Source organism: Typopeltis vanoorti, chromosome 14 (genome assembly GCF_054136105.1).
Source record: "Typopeltis vanoorti isolate ZY-2024b chromosome 14, IOZ_Tvanoo_1.0, whole genome shotgun sequence".
NCBI lineage: Eukaryota > Metazoa > Arthropoda > Arachnida > Uropygi > Thelyphonidae > Typopeltis > Typopeltis vanoorti.
Window position 1 is genome coordinate 71,252,583 of NC_143562.1, and position 21,944 is coordinate 71,274,526.

The 21,944-nt window shown below is 32.5% G+C and overlaps 1 protein-coding gene across 1 annotated transcript; it reads left to right on the top strand.

The window, feature by feature from the left end:
• The first annotated feature begins 388 nt into the window (after nucleotides 1-388).
• LOC150099617 (uncharacterized) lies at nucleotides 389-14,484 on the top strand. The gene is made up of 6 exons (XM_090404310.1): nucleotides 389-519; nucleotides 767-822; nucleotides 5,071-5,181; nucleotides 5,538-5,573; nucleotides 9,365-9,403; nucleotides 14,198-14,484. The coding sequence occupies exons 1-6, from the start codon at nucleotides 438-440 to the stop codon at nucleotides 14,249-14,251; spliced, it is 378 nt and encodes a 125-aa protein (XP_090260436.1). The 5' UTR covers nucleotides 389-437; the 3' UTR covers nucleotides 14,252-14,484.
• Nucleotides 14,485-21,944: the final 7,460 nt, after the last annotated feature.

The window sequence follows — 21,944 nt, forward strand, 5'->3', positions numbered from 1 at the left end:
TACCACGAGTTTCCTCAGACTTGCACTAGGGCAGGCGCAAACTTGACTTACTTGTCTGTTGCTTACTTGGGAAATAGGATTAAAAATCAAGTTTATATAACATTACTTGGTATCTCGAATAACTAAGAAGGTTGATAAGGTTTCCTTATTATTGGAATGCCCTTCATCGAGACCTTGCAATCATTAATGACATCCTGTTGGTTGACGAATTAGAAACAGCTATCATGAAAAAATGCATTAAGTGATTCGGCTTCCACTTCATTAAATGCTCCTAAAAGTGTCATGATTTGACTTCCGTTAACTGCAGTGCCGTGATAACATTAATTGGTTAGATAAATTCACATTATATATACTATATATAGAGAGAGACATTTACAGATGTATGTGACATCTTTCAATTAATTTTCTTTTGAATTTGCTTAATAATTACATGAAAAATGAGTTTTCGAGTGTTTACTCTGATATTGTTGCCAATGCTAATTTTGGCAGATGGCGAAGGCGTTAGGGAGAAGCTTTGTGGTGAGATATAAGGCATTACATCAGAAATATTCTTTGCGATTGAAATATGTTTAAGCTGAAAGATATTTCACCCTACAAAGTAAATTGAATTAACGTTTTGTTCTAGCAAATTTCTCAGTCTGTTATATGAACTGTCATTGATTATATCCTATATTACATTGATTGATATTACTTAAAATTAACTGTAGAAATATTGCATTCTATTTATAGAACTTGTTATATTTTTAAAATATTTTTAATATTGTAGGAAACCCTACTGGAAAACTAGAATTCGCAAATTGTTTTCAGCTAATCGAAGAAACAGTAAGTACTCTTCAATTTTTGATTAAATAGTAGCATTGAAAAACTGGTTAAATTATCGAAGCTATTCTTTTAGTGAAGATGATTTTCAGCTAAAGTATACCACCTTGAACACATTTGGTATATATTGAGAACTAAGTGTCTTTATTGATGACCACTTCCCTAATTGTATTGAAGTGAGCCTTTTAAGGAACTGTAGTGTCATTAAGATTGTTCAAACTGGCAAATCAGATAAACTCTGTTTACACGCTGCTTTATGTTATTCCTGATATGAAAATTTCTCCAGTAAAATCTAATACCGTAACGATCAATCGTTCGAAGTGAGAAAGAGAGAGAGAGAGAGAGAGAGAGAGAGAGAGAGAGAGAGAGAGAGAGAGAGAGAGAGAGAGAGAGAGAGAGAGAGAGAGATTACCTTATCAATAGAATAATATATCTTGCGGTTAGAGAAGCCTATGTAATTTAGCTGGCATTGTCAATAATCCATTGTTTAAAGAGATCTGGGTTCGAATCATATGAAGGAGTTTGGGAGAATTTAATAAAGATCCATTCCACGGAATATGGGTTAAATGATTTCATGCCTAAGCGAAAGTCTCTCTCGCTTTCTCTCTTTTCTCTTTCTTCCTGTCGGTAACTTTGATTTTTCATTCCGCAAACTAGCCTGATGCATATACATAATTAAGGCTCCTAATAATACATTGGTCTCATAGCCTAATTGCTCTCCCAAATTCAAACAAGCAGTCCTATGAGAGGGCGAATGGTCATTTTCGAAATATCGAAGGTAAATATCATAATAGACGTATAAAAAATAACACTGTGAAAACTGTCGCTGATATTCTTCAACGGCTGCATTTGTATGAAAAAAATTGGTCCAAAAATGCAACTTGTGATATTTTTATTTGGAGTAAGTGAAACATTTTTCACAGTAACTTCTCGCAAGGATTCTACAGTCTAAAAAGAATGCGTTTTGTACTCTTTGCTGGAGAAAATAATTACTATACTTTGTCTGTTAACATAGACAATCATGCTTACTCATGTGACATTTGAGAATGTAGAAATATGTTTCGATAGAGGGAAAACATATGATATGTTTTATATACCGCATCTAATGATAAGTTTGCGACAGACTGTACGAAATATGTCCTACAATGGAAAGGATGCCAAATTAGGCTGTAATTCTGGAAAAATTAATATTTGGAATAATAAATATTTTCGGATTGTAATCCAATTTATTACTCAAGGAACATGTTGGCTGACTATCTAGGTGAAGATTTGGCTAGCCTCATTCACACGTGGAAATAGTTTTTCTCTTGTAAATTCAGAAGTTTATTCCCAATAACACACACGTACTACTAGGAGTAGGCATTAGTGGTATTGCAATACTTCCAATTATTACCATTCAGAAATCGTTTTTGTCATATTTAGCATCGAATTCATTTCTAGAGTTCAGGTGTGTCTTGTGCTTTCAGCAAGTGTTTTGATATTAGCCAATTTTTAATTCAATTTTTCTGTATACGATAAATTACACAGCACGTAACAGTAAAGATTCTCTAAATAACAAAAATACTGAAATAATTTAATATATATTTTTTATTTGCTTAAAATGTTGTTAGCACAAGGATTCGAGAAGTTTATTCCTAAACTAGTCGCTTTCGACGAAGCCATTTGGGTGGAAAGTTCCGTAGTTCGAATCCGATTAGGCTAAAATATTTTTGGCCTATAACTTGCAGTTCTGAAACAATGGATACCTTCCGATATCCTAGCAAGTCAGAACGTTGTTATATGGTTCATCAATGTCTCTGGAGAAGCACATTAGTTCTTCAGGAAATTCTTCCTCCAGACACGGCTATTCTACTCTATTCGACCATTACATGGATATCCCTTTCTTCAGATTCCAAGAGAAAAGGTACAAGGCCTTGTTACGTGTTGCACTCGTTACTAGTGCTAATAAGCCTCATGAAATTCAGATGACAGGATTCGATGACGTATTCGTTACTTGGCTAGAAACGACCGAAAAATTAAAACATTTCAACATTTATTTTAACAGGTTGCAACTAATAATAAAATTCACTCTGAATTTCAGAATAATTGAAAATTAATTACAAAAGAAGTTTAGAAGAAGAAAAAGGCTAAAATTCTCCATGGATGTTAGATTATTATAAATCTGATAGCCCGGAACCAAGGAAATGTCAATCATTATGCCACAAAACGTAAATAGTTTAAAATGCCTGTCGTTACATATGCGCTTAGTGTTTAATCCGACTGCTTTCATCATGTTATATGCATTACGTTCGTTAGACTAATAAAACTGTTAAGTTCGTATTTTATTATTATTATTATTATTATTATTATTATTATTATTATTATTATTATTATTATTATTATTATTATTATTATCAGAGCAATTCCTGTTTCTCTCTCCCACACCACACATACACACACACACAAACCACGACAACCCCCCCTCTCAAAAAAACGACCACTACAAGAACACAAAGAAACAAACACACCATGTCTAAATCCAACCCTATTTGCACAAAAAAAAAAAAAAAAAAAAACTGTAATAGCAGTCAAAGTCTTTCAAACACGTACCAACAAACAGTAAAATCAACACCTGGCTTGTGACCACCATAGGAACACAACCATGAAACCACCACCCTCTGTCATCTATTATCTTCCTCAGATAAGCTCTGCTAAGCTTCGAGGAAGAAAATTACTAACTTGCAAGTATCTGTTATACACACTTGTAATGCGTTATAAATATTATATACATATAATTACTACAGCAACTATGTATGCAATTCATGTGAGACATAAAAAAAAAAAATTCTTTATAATCCTTATTGTAAATACTGTAAATATTATTATTGTATGTTACTTATACTGAGACAATAAAAAAAAACAAAAAAACTATTGTATATATGTATGTGTAAATATTTTAGCAGTGAACAAAAATATTATTTATTTTAAAAAAAAATTATTATAATTTAAAAATATTAATAACTCGCCAGTATTTGTTATTCACAATTGTAATGTATTATAAATACTATGTATATATATATATATATACGTGTATATAAAACCATTGTTGTATCTATGTATGTAATTTATCTGAGACAATAAAATGTTTAAAAAAAAAATTATTATTATTATTATTATTATTATTATTATTATTATTATTATTATTATTATTATTATTATTATTATTATTATTACGGGAAACTCCTAGGAGTCCTTAGACTTATCGAGGGAGGCCCTAAACAACTACTTAGCATCCACACAGTATCTATCATACCTTGCCTTGAACTCACTCACCGTCATAGCACCCACAACAGACTCCGGCAGCTCATTCCACTCATTCACCACTCTCCAAGTAAAAAACCTAGCTCCAACACACTTGCTAACCACACTCTTGCCTAGTTTCCATGGATGGCTCCTAGTCCTCCCACCACCAGTCCTGTTCTGAAAAATATCCTCTGAATTAATCTTATAGAAACATAAAGCCTAAACATGAAGAGCCTTTGGCTCTTCATATAATTAATAACTTATAGAAACCCTTCAGTAATTTGAATGTCTCAATCATATCACCCCTTTTCCGCCTATCAACCAATTTCTGCAACCCACAAATCTTCAACCTGTTCTCATAAGGTTCATTCCATAGACCTGCTATCATCTTCGTCACTCGCCTCTGGATCCCCTCCACCTCCTCCCTCATGAAGAAACCCTGGCGCCCATATCTGGGCACAGTAGTCAAGATGGGGTCTTATCAAGGCTCGATACAGAGGAACAATAACTTGCTTGTCCTGCTTGTCAAAGGTATTCTTCAGTAACCAAGTGATTTGATGAGCAGATTTAGCCATTTTTGCAATGTGCCCCCTAAACTTCAACTCCCTATCCACCAACCCTCCCAAATCCCTGGCCTCGTCAATCTCCTGGAGTACAGTTCCACCAGTGTGGTATACTGCTGCTAATCTTTTCACCACAAATTTCTAAGTTATGATTTATGATTTTATGATTTATAATTTATGATTTCTATGTTTTTAATCAGTTAATATTAGACTTTTTCTACGGATGATATAAGGTTGACACAACTTTATATCATCAGGATGACAAATTATGACACAATTTGTGTTTCTAAGTTAAATAAATTATTTTTATAAAGCTAATACGATTTCCTAAAACTATCTCTTGTTTTTTATATAATGCATCATTTGAAGCAAATATACCTAATTTATTTATTTATAATTTTTTCAGGCCCGAGATGTCCTTCATGATTGCATTGAACACCTGTTTCCAAATTTGGAAAATAAATTTTTATTATTTGTTAATGGAATATGTGATCAAGCTACTTCGGAAATACAAGAGGTATTTAAAAAATATTTAAAAAATTTAAAGTAACATAAAAATGACAATAATAGTTTAGTTATTTATCCTCTAAAATAACCACTCTTTATTCATCCTTTAACATTTTTTTCATTACCCCAAAAGAATTAAAGAACATAATTTAGACAGCTAAGTTCTAACCTATCTACTATTTTGATTTCACTATCCAGGAGTGCAACTTACTTTTACTGTGACTTCATTCAATGACTTCAGTATCAGAAGTTATAATAAATTAGTTACAATTATTTCTAGATATATTAGTTATGTCTTTATTGATTTTTTATTACGCCTCTGTAAATCCCATCTGCGTATGTTACATTGTGAAATTTCATTTGCAGGTTGTAGGATGCTGGAATAATACAATGGGCTATAAGGTAATGTGAACGCATTTTATTTATTATAAAAACTTTACTTATTTCATAATTAAAATAAAATATAATCAGTTAAATAATATGCAGATAACATAATAGAATTCATTAAATGAACATATAAGAATAAAGTTTTGATCGTATTGTGCATATCTTATAATTTGTTTTTCTTTATAAACAGCGCATTGTTAAGTTACTAATATTTGACCTATTTTATTTATATATACAGCAAAACTAAAATTAATATTTATATCAATGACTTCTGCAATCTTATACTAAACAGTAAAATAAATACTTTTGCAGATGATACAGTACTAATTTTCTCTACAGACATAGCCGAACAAATGAAAAGCATCGTGAATGCTGATCCTTTGAAAGTAACAAATTGGTTCCAGTCAAATAAACTCAGTCTGAATGTCCCAAAAACTAAATATGTAAATTTTAACTTGCGAAATACAACTGGCAAAATGAACTTCACTGCACAATTAATTTTGAATGATTGGAATTGCAGGACAAATTAAAATTGGAACTGCGAGAAAATAGAAAAAGCCAGTGTAATAACTTGGGATTAAAAATTGATAGTAATTTAAGCTGGAAACCGCATATTACCGATTCTTAAAGAAAGTAAGGATTATGTTAAACAGACTGCGCTACCTAAAAAGATTCTTAAATTTAAAAATGCTAAAAAATATTATATTCTGCCTGGATTCAAAGCACACTACAATATTATTATTATTATTATTCCTGATACCTCCAAGGAGTCCGAAGACTCATCGCGGGAGGACACCTACAATTGTCTCAACCACTACACCGAGACTCTACTACGAATCATCTCCATCAGCGCCATCTACCGCTCACCTCCACCACCACTACAACTAGTATTTCTTGTCTGTAAATTGCGTGTGTTCTGAAGGGCCGATTTATCTGTATGCGGGATGAAAAACCCGAGTTTCCGGGAGAAAAAACCCTACTACCTCCGTATGAGATCGGCTAACTCACCTTCCATTGAAATCGTCCAGATAAAGATTCCTGCCGTCGCGACGAGAATCGAACTTAGGCCTATTCCAATCGAAGGGTGCAATGTACCGTTGTTCTTCCAATTGCACTACGGAGGCAAATATGGTATATTAAGTTGGGGAAGAATCTATCGCACTACTCTGAAACCTTTAGTCTCGAATCAGAATAAAGTAATTAAAATCTTAACTAGAAACAAATATAAGGATACTGCAATGTGTAATAAATATACCATACTAAACATACTACCCCTTAGATATTTATACGTCTATAGGAATACACATATTATTCATAAAAGACGACAACGTATACGTAAATATCAAACAAGATACTTTCCTTAGTAGACATAAGGGCCTAAAATATTTAGTTCCAAAAGCAAATAAAGAAGAGATACACAAACATTATACTTATTTAGCGCCAAAAGTATTCAACACACTACCTTTAACAATAAGAAATGAAACTTACCCAAACAAATACAATAACTCTAATCAAAGAGTATTTATTTTCCCACAGAAATGAGGAAGCTCTGTTCAAAATAATTGTATAAATTATTGGTGTTTAGCATATTTGTATTCAAAGAGTATTATGTGTAAAACGTAAAATGTAAATGCTATTCAACTGCTTTGTTTTATTTTGTTCCTAATTAATTGTTATGCAACTTTCTCTGTATGATGATATTTTATTTTATCTGCGATTTTATTATGTAATTATATTATAATGATATGTAATATGTATATTATATGAATGTACATACGTATATATAATGAAAATGCATTACATAAATCTTTGTAACTTTATGCATATCGTAACCTGGATGAGTTGTTGCCCTTAGGTTACACATATGATTTTTCAACATATTGTACTATTATAGGAAGCTTACAAATAAACATGATTTTTTGATTTGAAAAAAAAAAAACCTCGATTAATGCAATGCGCCTAATGCGTTCTTTAAAACAGGCGCATTAATCGAAAATGCACTAATTGAACAGAATAACCTGTGGGAAAAAAGCATAATACGTTCCTCAAATTTCTTTTTTGACCCATATTTTTTTATAAAAGAATTCGGGTATATCTCAGGGCCTATTTAAAGGAACATATTCAGAATATAAATTGATTATTCTACTTAACGAATAATTGAGCTAACGTAGTTTGGCGGGCATTGTGTTTCTTTTTTTCCCCATACAACTGACAGTATGGTCCTATTGGCTCTATTACTCGTCTGCAAATTTTACTGCTTCTCTCTTCATCAGGATCAGCCTTTAATTGCTGCTGGACAACTTCGGGTGCATGAAAACTATTTTCCATTTGTTTCTGTGAAATATCTTTGGGCTTGTCAATGATTAAATTTTCTCGATATTCTTAAGGATTTTCCCGCTGTGCAGCTAAATTTAGCAGGTCGGAATCACGCAATTTCTCAGAATGAGATTTAATTAACTTATATTCATTTGAAAAGCCTCTAAAATTATTTGCACAGTGTGGAAAATGTGCTTCCAAACGGCTCAGATATTTTTAGCAGTAATTCCTTTCGACTTTGCGACTTTATAAGAAGACTGAAATTTCTCTGATTTGACCAGAAAATTCTTGGGAGTTATTCACTTCCAAAGAAGGCCGGTTTCATTGACATTGACTATTTGTTGGTCACAATATTGCTCCCCTCCCCGTTTTCCCACAATTTCTTCAAAATATCTGGATACTTTGCGGCGACCTCCTTATCTTCACTTGCAGCTTCACCTTTGATTAGAATATTATGTAAGTTATTTATCTTTCTGAGACTCTCAAACCACCCAGCACTAATGTGGAGTTCCTCTTCTTCTTCTTCTTTTCCATCACTGATAGATCTTTCTTTTAAGGTTGCAAAGAGACTTAATGCTTTTGATTTAATAGGGCCAGTGCTTAGCGGGATCCGTTTTGGTTACAATCTTCGATCCATGTAGAAAGAAGTCTCTATAATTCAACCATTATAATACTTTTATTTAGAGTGCATGCATGATGAACTTACTTTTCACTTCGTATTCAGCAGCCTTACTTTTCAAGCAGCCTTACTTTTCACTTCATATTCAGCAGCTTTGCTTAAAACTGCTCTTATAGTTGATTCACCCATTTTGTGTTCTCGTCCTACTCATGATGAAATGTTGGGAAAATACTTAAAAATGAAAAAGTAAGGAAAACAATTGCAAAGTAGACGCAAGATGTGATCATCAAAATGTTATGTAATTAGCAGAAGATATAAATTTTGACGGGTAAATTTTGAACATCGTATACATGGAAATAGTGTAGTATGCCAATAAAAATAACTTTATAAAATATTTTTAATCAGTAACTAAATTATTTCATCCTGTTGAGTGATGTTTTAAAATAATTAGCTATAAAAAATATAGATAGATAATTTTCAAAATCTGTAACATTTATTTCTAAGATGTATATAGGCGCACTAATCGAATTTGCTTGTAGAAAAAAATGACACACTAATCAAAAACGCACTAATCGGTGCTCATTAATCGAAGGATTGCTGTATCCATCTGATTGATTGTTCTACTTGGTTATCTAAGAGCAATGCGTTTTGAATTATCCTTTTGCTTGAGAGGTTGTTTGTTTGTGCGCAGTCGAAATTTGGCAGCATTTCAATTGCTGTTTAGAAATAGCTTTATTAATATTCGCTACAAACACAATGAATTGCTTTTATTTAACGTTTAAATATCATAAAAGTATTTAACAGAGCTTTAATAATCAATAGTTTCAAATGGACACTTTTCATGTTAAATTCTGCCGTTTTGTCTATGTAGCCTCCAGAAGAAATGATCAGACTCTTCGAACCTGTTCAAGTAAGTGTTTCTTCATTACTTAATTATTCAATTTATTTTAAAAGATCATATCTCGATTTGGAGTTAACACTTTCTATCAGAAAGAGACTTCCTTCTACCTATTAATATTTCAGTTTAAGGAACAGTAATTTAGGAAAATATTAGGTCTTTCTTCTTTGGGGACTTTTCTTTGTTTCTTGAGAGTCTCACAATAAAAACGATTTAATTTTTGTTTTAATTCGAAGTCCTTTTTGATGGTAAGTATTCCGATAATCCAAATATCAACATATGTCTTACCTTAGATACGAATATCACAGGTAATCCATCTTTTGATATACGGGATATCAATAAATAATTTACTTGGGATTTCTACGTAATGATTTTTGCCAGATTTCTCGCAACATGACAAACAGCACAAGTCGACACCAGCTGAAATGGACAATGTTAAAAACAAGCAACAAAATATAAAGTTAATAATCATTGAATAGAAAAGAGGAGAACATATCTATAAGAATGTTTTCGCAGCAACTGCTGTTAGGTTGGATTAACATCATTTTTGCTGCGAATGTACAAGCGATTGTACTCCTCAGATGATACTACTACGATTGGTTATCATCTGTTTGTTGACGAAGGGAGTATAACCATAATACTGCAATTAAGTTGTAAATAAATTAACGTTGCATTTATGTGTACATTCAGAATGTAAGGTAACCGATTATGCTTCTATTCCATGATCAATGAAAAAACACAGAGACAGTATTGAAATACAATCGTTCATATGAAATAGATGAAATACTGTAGGCTTTCTACAACCAGTCGGTACCTAATAAAAGGATCAGCCCAAAACAAAATATCCATTGATCCATAGCCCAGTTACAACTATGCAGTACAACTAAGAGAAAGCCATAGTACAAGTAAAACTTTCACCTGGTAGCCTTAGTTGCTTTACATTTCAAACCAATGAAATCGCCGTTGCTGACTTAGGAATTACTCAGGTTGGATGTTATATGGCTTGCGAATCACCTCATAGTATTACACACACACACACACACACACACACACACACACACACACACACACACACACACACACACACACACACACACACACACACACACACACACACACACACACACACACACACACATTGTATATATTGATCCCGTGCACTAGAGGGTCTAAAAAGCACATCAGTGCCGTCTGAGGAGGGTTTACTGACATTTTAAGAGTTGCAGGTTATAGTTTTTTGGGAATAAATACTTATTGAAGACGGCTGGTCCAGAGGAAAATGGCGGATGGAATAGAAGAGGAAGAGGAGGAGTAGCAGGTTCGGTGAGTTTTCAGTTGCACAGTAAAGGGATTCTCAACTGCTTGTTAATAGATGCAACACCGCCATGCCATGTTTATGCTACGTGTAGAATAAACATGGTGATAATATATTTCGTCTGTGAGATAGATTGAAATGAATCTGGAAGAGAGGGATTGTCAATGAGCAGAATTGCTAATTAGTAATTTCTACGGACTATTGTGATATGTTTATCCCAGGAGAGATTGGAAATGCAGTTTAGTCCAAGCTGAGAGATCTAATCCTGTTTGGTAATTTGTGATTTAACGAGGGGAAGGTTGGTTGGTTATCTGAGGTCTCTTTTGCAAGAGATATATTTAACCTAATAGGTTGTTGCTGTTTGCCTCGGAAATTCTGAGACATTCAGTAGCATGGTGAAAAACAGTTCGCTGTCTTTATCTAGACCTTTTTATGGTCTAATATATTACTATTTCTAACACATTCTAAATGAAAAAAATTAATATATAACTGTTTAATTAGCAAACAAAGACAATTGGAATGCTTTTTTATTAGAATAACTACATGATGGATGATGGATTCTAAAAATCTCACTGCGAAAATTTCAAGCTGTTTCATAAAACTCAAGCAAGCACCCGTGGAATAAGAAATGATATTATCATGCACTATCTGATCAAAATAACCGTACTCCTGCTCATCCAAATTCTCACATGAAAGCCAGTAATCTTGAGTTGGTGGATAATTCGCTAGAACATCCGTCATTATTCTAGGAGAGAGCCTCCGTAGCTCAATCAGTACAGACTAAGCCTTTCGTCAGAAAGACCTGGGTTCGATTCCCTTCAGTGACGTGAGGAACCTTTATCTGGTCTCTTCCGACGAAAGGTCATTTAGCCGGTCTCATACGGAGGGAGATTTTTCTTTTCACCCGAAAACTCGGGACTTTCGTTCTCCAAAATAAGCAAACCCGCAGGGTGGGGTGGACACACACGGATTACAGTCATGAATATTGCCCTTACGAAATTCAGCAATTAGGCGCGAACCAGCTGCATTAAATTCGCCGTAAATTCCTCATGGCTCCAGGACTCTAGTCGTCCTAAAGGGATGAATGAGATCAATCAATCAATATTCTAGGAAGGCTTTCCGCTAGATTTTGTTACGGTGAGGTAATTCGATTGACTTTTTCAGTAGAGCATTACTGAAATTCGTCATTAATGTCGAGCGATTCGGCCTTGCAGTACATCTTACAAGAGTTCGATGGAGTTGAGATTATTGCTGTATGCTGACCTATCAATTTCTTCAACTCCTCTCTTATGAAACAATTTCTGCACAAATTTCGTTTTTTAGACCTGGAGGATGATTACGTGTTGCTAGAGGAAAGAGCATAAATCGAATCGTTGCAATATGGTTGAAAGCAAAGTTGTCCAGAATAATATTATGGACCACTCTGTTAACATTCTCTCTGGAGTGCAAACACACCCCAGGCTAAAATGTAAATAAAAAGTTGTCGAATGGAAAGTTTTCTTAGGAATGATATCTATGATATGTTTCACACAATACAAAAAAAATATGTCATTGAAATCGGTGAATTTGAATGTAGTAGTAAGGCTTCAATGGCACTTCAGCGCTTAACCATGTACAGGGGTGCATATGTACCTCAATATTCTCCATACAAATCCGGTTTTTGCAAGCAGCTGCGTTAGTCTTTTTCCATAGTTTGTTTTGTATTTACACTCCATTTGACTGAAATATATATTTTTGCTTTTCTACTATATATTCGCTTTGGAACTATGTATGATTCTTGTATGAGCATGTATATGTTTCTTCGTTTTTAGTCATTTTTTGTTCAGCTTACTGGTGTACACTGTGTAATTTCATTATCGTTAAAATGATTTGATGCAGTTTCAGTTCAGTCTTTACTTGCGTTTCAAAGAAGTAAGATATGCTTTTTATTGAATTAGTATAAGTGTTTATGGTTTCTATTTGTTATTATCTTGTGAATTATGAACTATTATCTGCTTTGTTTATTGCTGTTTTTCTCAATTTTTGTAGTTTTTATAGAATATTGTTTCTCTCTCGATATTTTCGATAATTATGACAGGAAGAAAAAGACGTCTTACCAGTTTTGAGATGAGAGATCTTTCAGAGGAAGTGTCGTCAGTTGCTTCATCAGATATGCCAAGCGATGATGCTGATTCAGATGTGGAATTAGAAAATAATATTTTTGATAGCGATGTCTCGACTTTTGACTACGCTGCTGAAGAATATATACCATAATTAGATGAAGAACTAAGAGAAGAAGAAGTAAATGCGGAATATCTAGCTACTGTAGACGCTCCAGCTGCTGGTTCTTCTGCTGAGAATATCCCGCAAAATGTTGTTGTGTATCCGAATGGAAACTCAAAAATGAACAAAAAATGGACCAATGTTCCATGATGTACATAAAGTTCCTGACGTTCAGGTATTTGGAGAATGAAAAGGAATTTCCGGAGCAATACTACTCAAAATCTATCCTCCGAAATGGACTGTTTCAAACAAATAATTCCTGAAACAATTATAAACGTGATTGTATATGAAACTAATAGAAAAGCCAGAGATCATTACGATGCATCCAGAAATCCACAGCAATAATACAAACGACCTCGTATTTGGTATGATACTGATGCTGATGAAATCTATACTATGATTGGCATTCTAATTTTTGCTGGAAGGTTTAAGCCAAAGTTTGTTTCTTTACATTTTGCACTGAAAATGCATAGATGAAATTACTTTTCATCTATGCATTTTTATCCCACTCCATCGGACGCTTGTGGATGCCGTTGCTAATATTAGGATTGTTCGCGGCTGTGTTAACATGTTTTTATGCGAGGGAGCAGAAAAATATTTGAATACATAATTTTCGCCTCGTCCTGAACAGTTGCGGTACTAGCGTTGCTTGGAGAGGCTATTCGAAGCTCGCTGACGAGTATAACAAACACGCGCTTCAGCACTCGGTCGGCACTTCCCCTGTGATTTTATGTGGTCTAACAGGTCGTGATTACGCTTTTGTCGCTACTAAGTTTTTCCGTTTAGCAATAACCTCATTTATTGATCGGCACAGCTGTACAATCCAGAAAATTTCTGAACTGACTTCTTGCAAAGGTCGAAGGTCACTGAGCAGTTTAATATGGCATATTTTTATATCCATTGTTAAGAAAGAGTGTCCAGATATTTCCGATCACTTCTTTTATTCTTGTTTTCATGTCTTCGTACATTCAAATATAAACTTTTATTATTAAACTAATAATTATTATTTATTTTTGTTAAAATGCCTTAGAAAACAGATATAGCAATAATAATAATAATAATAATAATAATAATAATAATAATAATAATAATAATAATAATAATAATAATAATAATAATAATAATAATAATAATAATAATAATAATAATAATTATTATTATTATTATTATTATTATTATTATTATTATTATTATTATTATTATTATAACATTCTACTTGAAATTCACAGGATTGCGTGATTCAAACAGTTTATCGCCTAATAATAGAAATGGAGATGGCATAAGAATTTAAACGGGGTAACTGAAGACTAAGAACGATCGAAGTAACAAGAATCAGCACTGATAATTATCGAGAAAACAGGAAAAATGTGCTAAAATGAAGAGTTTTCTGAGGCGTTTCACATAATTACTTTTTTTTTGTACTGATCAGTGTTTGTGTTAATTGAACTGTGTACCAAGTGTTAACCTGTAAACAAAAATAAAAATATATAAAATCTAAAAATAGTTAAAAAGCATGAATCATATAGTGTGAAGTATTTGTAGGAGTGTTTAGAGCATCCAATCATCACCCTGTAGGAAAGGGAGTTCGGCTCCCGGCTTGAACATTAATGAATAAGAATATCCTCAGGAAAAGACCGGTTTCATCGGTAGATGTAAGACACCTACAGACGAAAAACACCCTCACTTTGTTTACTGGAGATCTGGCGAAACTTGAAAGAGTTCCATGTTTGGATTCTAGAGTAAGATTATATAAAAATACTTTAAAAGTTTGCTTAATAATGTACTATACATTTATAATCTACGTGGCTAGGAGCCATATAAAAATATACAACTACATTACGAAGTCATTTTGGAAATTATTTTTTTTGTGAGAATTTATATTCACGTTATTAAGTGCACTAATGTGAAATGTTATTCAATTAGTTTTCAATATTAATATGAGTATATTAATTTTCTAATGTGCCTAAAAAATACGTCAATGCAACTGTATGACGTTATTTCCCGATTACCCTAACAATCTTCATTAACTCTTAACTTCATTAAAATATTTTCCAAAAAATGCAGAAAAATTATCTGTGGTCAGTGAAACGTAAATCTACTTCAATATTCCATAAAATCAGCATCAATCAAATATCACATGCAAAAATTAATCATTTGAAAATAGAAGAATAGTGTTCAGGTATTTTGGTTTTCTAATTTAACAGAATATATAGTTACAAATTTAGAAAAATTGTAAGAGAAGTAAGGAAACAGTTTATTAAAAGCTGGATCATTACTCGATTATTTTATATTTTGACAAAGAATATATCGAAGGAATAAAAGTGATATATCTTCCAACTTCTGTAGCATACACCATCACCTCTTCTCAGTGTATCCATCCTCATCTTTGCATATGTACAGAATTTTCATCTCTGCACGTTCCCCTCAACTTCCAATGTGTTTATCCACCCAAAGTTAAAGAGAAGCGCACAAGATATACAAATGATACACAGTACCAACTTTGATACAACATCTTGACTACTCAACTAACTTTCACCAGTTCTGACTCAGGGAATCATGTCTTAGTCTCTTGTATATTATCTCATACCTTGGAACACATCGACCTATAGCTGATCATCAAATATGACCTGCAAGAAAACGCAAAACCCAACACACTGTTCGACACTGCCTCTAGCATATCTAACCAAGCAGAGTTAAGCAACATACATCTGATGTGGAGCTTAATTAGGAAACTGAATAACTAATTGACTGCTGCTCGAATGTCATCTCCACTGAGAAACGGAAACCCAAATATCACCCTCGTTTCGACCGAACATGTCGAAACGAGGGTGATATTTGACCTATATAACTCAAATTCAACTAAGAACTTTAGTGTCTCCATCATAACAAGAATACCAATGTATCGTTTGGCTGATATCTGATCTTTTTATAATTTGAAATACAATCACACAGATACAGATTTTTTTCATTTTTTTAATAATATTTTAATGACATTTTAATATGTGTTTTACAAAATACACATTAAAATATGAAAATATGTAAAACTAAGAAATACGTGGCTATGTGTTACCGTACTTTGAAAGCAGTAGTGCTACTGCATACTAGAACAGAAGAGTATAAAGCCAAAGAATAAATTATTAATTAACAGTAGTTACATATCATACTGAAAATCTGGTTTCTTTAGAATTATGTAACTTTATCCTTTTATTACAGCTTTCCATTATTATTTGTCACTCATTTCGTATACGATTCCAAAACTCAATTGTACGAAATTTTAGCTCGTATTAAAATATGTAAAGATGATCATCTTAAAATAAAAAAAAAAAAAAAAAACCTAATGTTCGATCAGACAAATGAAAAAAGAAAACTAGCCGAAAGAAATAGGAAGGTGCTGAAAATGTTCTACGTTTCATTTATAGTACACTAGCAAGTGCTTTTTATCAGGCGTTCGTACTGCTTACTCCTACATAGCTTTATACTAGAGCATTACGTACATCAAAACTTTGGTTTCCGTAAAGATATACTGCACACTTATCGAAAAATAAGGTGCCTTTTCTTGTACAATGCAACTGTGATTGGACGAAAGACCTTGTAATATTGTAGCATAGAATAACGATTCAAACAATTCAAATGAAATGGATGGATTTGGGTAAAGCAGCTACTATCATAATGCTATCTAACTGAATGTATAATACAAGCCGAGTATTATGATGTTGAGATGCATTTCCTAGTTACAACTAAGGATCCTTTATCATAATATCTCTAAAAATAAATACAAAAGTATGTTTTGTGGTTTGAACAATATTCTGTTTTCTTCTTTGTGTGGGGATGATTTCGAAATAGCCAGTTGGAGTATCAGCGTGACGTGGCGTCATGTGATATTTCAAGGAAAATATGAACGTGATTTCTGGAAATGAGAGTGCAACGCCAGTGCTATCTCGATCTACTCTCCAAAAAGCAATTAAGCAATTGATATATGCATGCAAAATATCTAATTCAGGAGTGGTCAGGCCTTGAAGATATCATTTAGTATTCTGATCGACAAAAGACAAAAACAGTATCCATTTATATTAATACCAATTTACGATGATAATAAGGAACAGTAGCAACAATAATGAGATTGACTCATAGGTACATTTCTACACGTCTGACTAGGGATTGATGGCTACTACAGGATAATAAACATACTACGGAATATACAAAAATGCCCAAACTCTTCTAAACGGCACTCATTTTAAAATGTTTTACATTAATTATAACATTGATTAGTTATGCTTCAATGACTACAGTAGGAATAAAGCGTTGATTATTACGACAGGTCTTTAGATTGTTATTGAAAGTCTGATATGATACACAAACATATGCAGGATATCCAAATGTTATAAAGTATGTGATCCTGAAGAAAGACGGGTGATATGATGGAGGTCTACAAACTTCTGAATGAATGTTACAGGATATCGTCTGAAGAAATTATTCGTTATAACGAAAGTGAAGAGAGAGAACCCGGGAGCATCCATGGAAACTAAGTAGAAAAAGGTGGATTTAGGTCAAATAATGGGTGTTGTTATCATCAAACATAAGAAATATACTTAAGAACCCAGCGTAATATTAATATTGTCTGTATTTAATTTCTTTAGATCTGATAATGGTATATGATACGTAGTACCAACAGAAAGTGTTCTCAAAATACTATATTCGTGAAATATAAACTGAGTATTATACAAATAAATAGTATACAGTCTCACTTTGAATTTGAAACAAAACTCAAAGTGAGTTGAAGAAGAAGATGCTTTAATATAAAATAATATAAAATCTGATGCTACGCAGGGTGCACTCTATCACAACGGACTGTTATTCATAATTTATGTAGAAGATTTTATGAACAAAAGAATGTGAAACCTGGAGATGTTAATCTTAAAAATTTAACTTTATACAGATTGTATTATACTCTTAAATAATTCCAGTACTTGACTACAGAGTTAACTAAACTGAACAACTTCTATAACAGTCTGGTATGAAAATAAAATATAAAAATCTGAAAACAGGAAGATACATGAAAATAAGAAGATGAATTCTAAATGGAACTATTTAAGCGATGATGGAAAATCACATATGCAGTCGACAATACAATACATGCCATCCCAGCTATACTTAAGTAAACTAGGATCAGCTATTAAACAAAACTAACAGTATGCAAGATAATTATTAAGTCAGTTTTAATTTATGGATCGGATAATTAAATTTAAGTAATGCGATTAATCAAAGACATTAGATGCACATCAATAAATTTATTAAAACTTAAGTTATGATAAAGGAACATCACACTGTTAGTCAAGAGGAATAGGCGAGCACAGATAATATAGAAGGTAACTAAACTTCCATGGTCACTTAAAAGAGATTAGGATATAGATGGTAGGTTAGCAAAATAAGTTAAGGTAATGCTTAAAGTTAGCGATAAAAAATACTCAGAAGAAGAAAAAGACAAAGATATAGATTGACTGCTTTCATTATTAGGGTCATAGAAGACAAGAGTGTCGAGGCTGAGAATTTGATTTCAAATTTTATTATGAAACTAAACAGATATGTATGAAAACTCCATAGCATATATGAATATCAACCATTTATAGGTCACTAAACTGAACTGAAATGATTATGAGATACAAAGACCAAAAACTTAATTTGATGACTCTGTCTATATAAATGATAATGCTATTCATTTGATATATAGCAACGTTTGCATTTGAAACTTTGGGCACTTCGTATATCTCAATGAGTATGATGCAATAGCAAAAGTTTGGTGAAAGTTAAAAAAGTGTTATCAATATGCCAGAAGGATATTTTGGCCCATTTTATAACACTGTTTCCTAATTATTGTAGGGTATTTTATAATGACTATGATAGCCAGTAATGACATCCTGGGTTTCAATATCATACACTAACAGCAATCAAGAAAACAGAACTGCGAGGAACGATTAAGTTATGTTTCTTAGCTAATGGAACAGATAAAAAGATTTTTATGGTGGTTGATATGGTGTTTAAACAAACTACATGTCAAGGGTGACTTAATGAAAGAAAACTTGTGATAACAGTAATTGAGTGCATCTGTTTATATAAATGGACACTTCTTTATGCAGGTCATATAATTCCAGTTATTTGAGTTTATTGTAGTGAATATTGACACCCTTAAAGATGACTCTACGAAAGATTTCTCTGATAATATTGATCAGATAATATATGATAATTTCTTTTATAAACAACAGACTGTTTTTTTTTCACATATGGAATTGGGACCTCAAGTGAGGGACCGTATAGTGAAGGGAGAAAACAACTACATCAAGAACTAATATCGTATGTTCAAATACATCCACGCGTTTCATGCATTATCTTAATGTCATCAGTGTGACTTTACGACAATATAAGAAGCACATAAACTAGCTCATACTATATTTTAGATATTGCTTAGCTGCATTTTCCCTTTAAGTATACTGCTGCATTCATTTTAATGTTGAAAATGCATCTAGGATTACTGTAAATATTGCCTAAGAAATTCAGATAATAAAATAAAATTAAATTAAAATAATAAAATTAAAAAAGAAAAGAAATAGTAAATAATTTATTCCATTTAACAATACAAAATTGTTTTATACGTGTGTTGGCTAGACAGTTTGAGAATAAACAAAAGGAAGTTTTGAGGAGAAAATGATGCCAGCAAAGAAGATATAACAAATAAGTGAAGAAGAGAAATGACTAGCAAGAAAAATAAGCAAACAAAGAATGAATCTTAAAAATTAGAACAGTTTTTTTGTACTGTTTTAGATCTTTTTGTTTTGCGTTTCGTGAATTTTCATGGTAACAAAATAAAAAAGGATAAAGGTTTGTGAATATTATTTGAATGTGCGTAGAATATTTTCATATCCTTGTTATTATCCAGCGTGAAGAAATATAGTCATAATTAAAAAGTATACATTTTACTTTTTTTTTTGCAAGCAATGAGTTTTCACCACATTCTGATTATATCGATGGTCGAACTATCAGAATTATCCGTAGTACTGGTGAGCACAAAAGAAATCTAAACGTCACTGAAGAAAATTCATAGTTTTTGTCATTGTAAATAACGAGCTCCTAAACATGAACTTCTTAAAGATCCAAAACAGTATCGCAGTTAATCTCATCGAGGCACCAGAGAAAAATTGAATTACGCCGGAAGCAACCAAAGCTATGAAAACTGCATTATTGTCAACTGAATGATTGAGTTTTTGGAGGGTTTGCATTTTTTTTTTATTTTGAGGAATGAAAACCCAAATTTCAGTGAGAAAAAAATATCTCCTTAGGAGATCGGCTTACTCACTTTTAAACAGAAAGCACTTATGACGTTGGCATCTTACATGGGATTCAAACTCAGGAGTGTTCTACTAAAGAGCATCTTAGATACTGATTGATTTACGAGAGATCATTATGTATCATTTAGTAATTAAATTCGCATGTTTTGTTTTGTTTTTCAAAAAATAAAAACACTCACCATGTTTGAAAAGTTTGAAGAAAACTGTCATCGTATTTATACAGAACAGATCCGTTTATTACGTATAAATCAATATGTCGAATAAAAACTCGATTAATTTATACATTACTTTCATATAAACTGAGAATTTTATATAAAGTATTTTTAATGAATTCAAAGGCAAATGAAATAATTCTCCCAAGAGAGTTCACTTTACGTCATATAATGATTCAGCGATCATATTTCCCAACACCCATTTATACACCTGGAGCATGATTACCGCTGATGAGATATCAGGTGTCTGACTATTTTAAGTCGGTCTGGAAGTGCTGAAGAAAAGGAATAATTAAATTTAGCACTGTTAATGGATTCATTGATAGGAAAGAATGTGGGAAAGAAAATTGTTTTAAGGAAATTCAATATGGATTTTCGCTACTGTAGCGAATACAAAAACTAAGTCAACATTTTATTAGCTTTAAAAAAAAGCGATGAAAACACGTGTGCTTTGAAAAGTGTATCTTGAAACCTCTGACTAATAATAATGACAATATTTAAATAATCTGGTAAAATAATTGTAAAATGTCTTCTGCTAGCTACAGGTGGCAAAGAAATTTTCGAAAACGTACAGTAGAAGTATTTAATCTATTCCTCATTATAATTAAATTTTCTTCTGAAACAGTTCTCAAACTTTGACGAATACGATTTAGAATCGTTACTAGTAAGTCCTTTCAAATATTCAATTACCTTTCGAAGTTTACTTCTGGATAAGAAGGCTCTCATAATTCGGGCAATATTTTTCTTACCCTTGAAATTCTTATTTAAATGCTCTGATTGCAGTTAGTGTGAAGATTAGGATTTTGTGACTCACGCAACAATATATGTTTTTTTTTTTAATTGAATATTTCAATGGAAACTTAGCGACTGAAACAAACAGGATGTCAGCAGAGTCAACGTTAGAGACTGTCGCATATAAAGCACCAGTGGAAAATTAGTGGAACTATCAATATAACTACAGAAAAACATGCTGATATGTATCATTAGTGTTACGGAGATACGTTCCTTATAGGAACTGATACAGATTATGTAATTTTAACCACATTTATGTTCGACGTTAATTGAAAAGTAGAGCAGGATTGTTTAATATATGACATATAGTGGATACGTGATCGTCGATGAACATAACTTGTCACTTTTGTTCTTTCCAAACATACCTCTTTGTTAAGAAAACAGAGTTAAGATATTTTCCCCTTTCTTTCTTAACATAGTTAAGAAAGAAAGGGGAAAATATTATCTCTTAAGAAGAAACAAATCATTCCCGAGAATCATTCGCTGTGCCTAATGCTAACTAGTAGTAACAACTGGTAGTAACATGCGTTACCAGTGGTTACTACTAATTATTCTCGGTCCTCGTTTCAAATGGTTGGAATCAGTGGTGACAATTAAATCGAGTATAATAAATAACCTGTGTATGTTCTAGG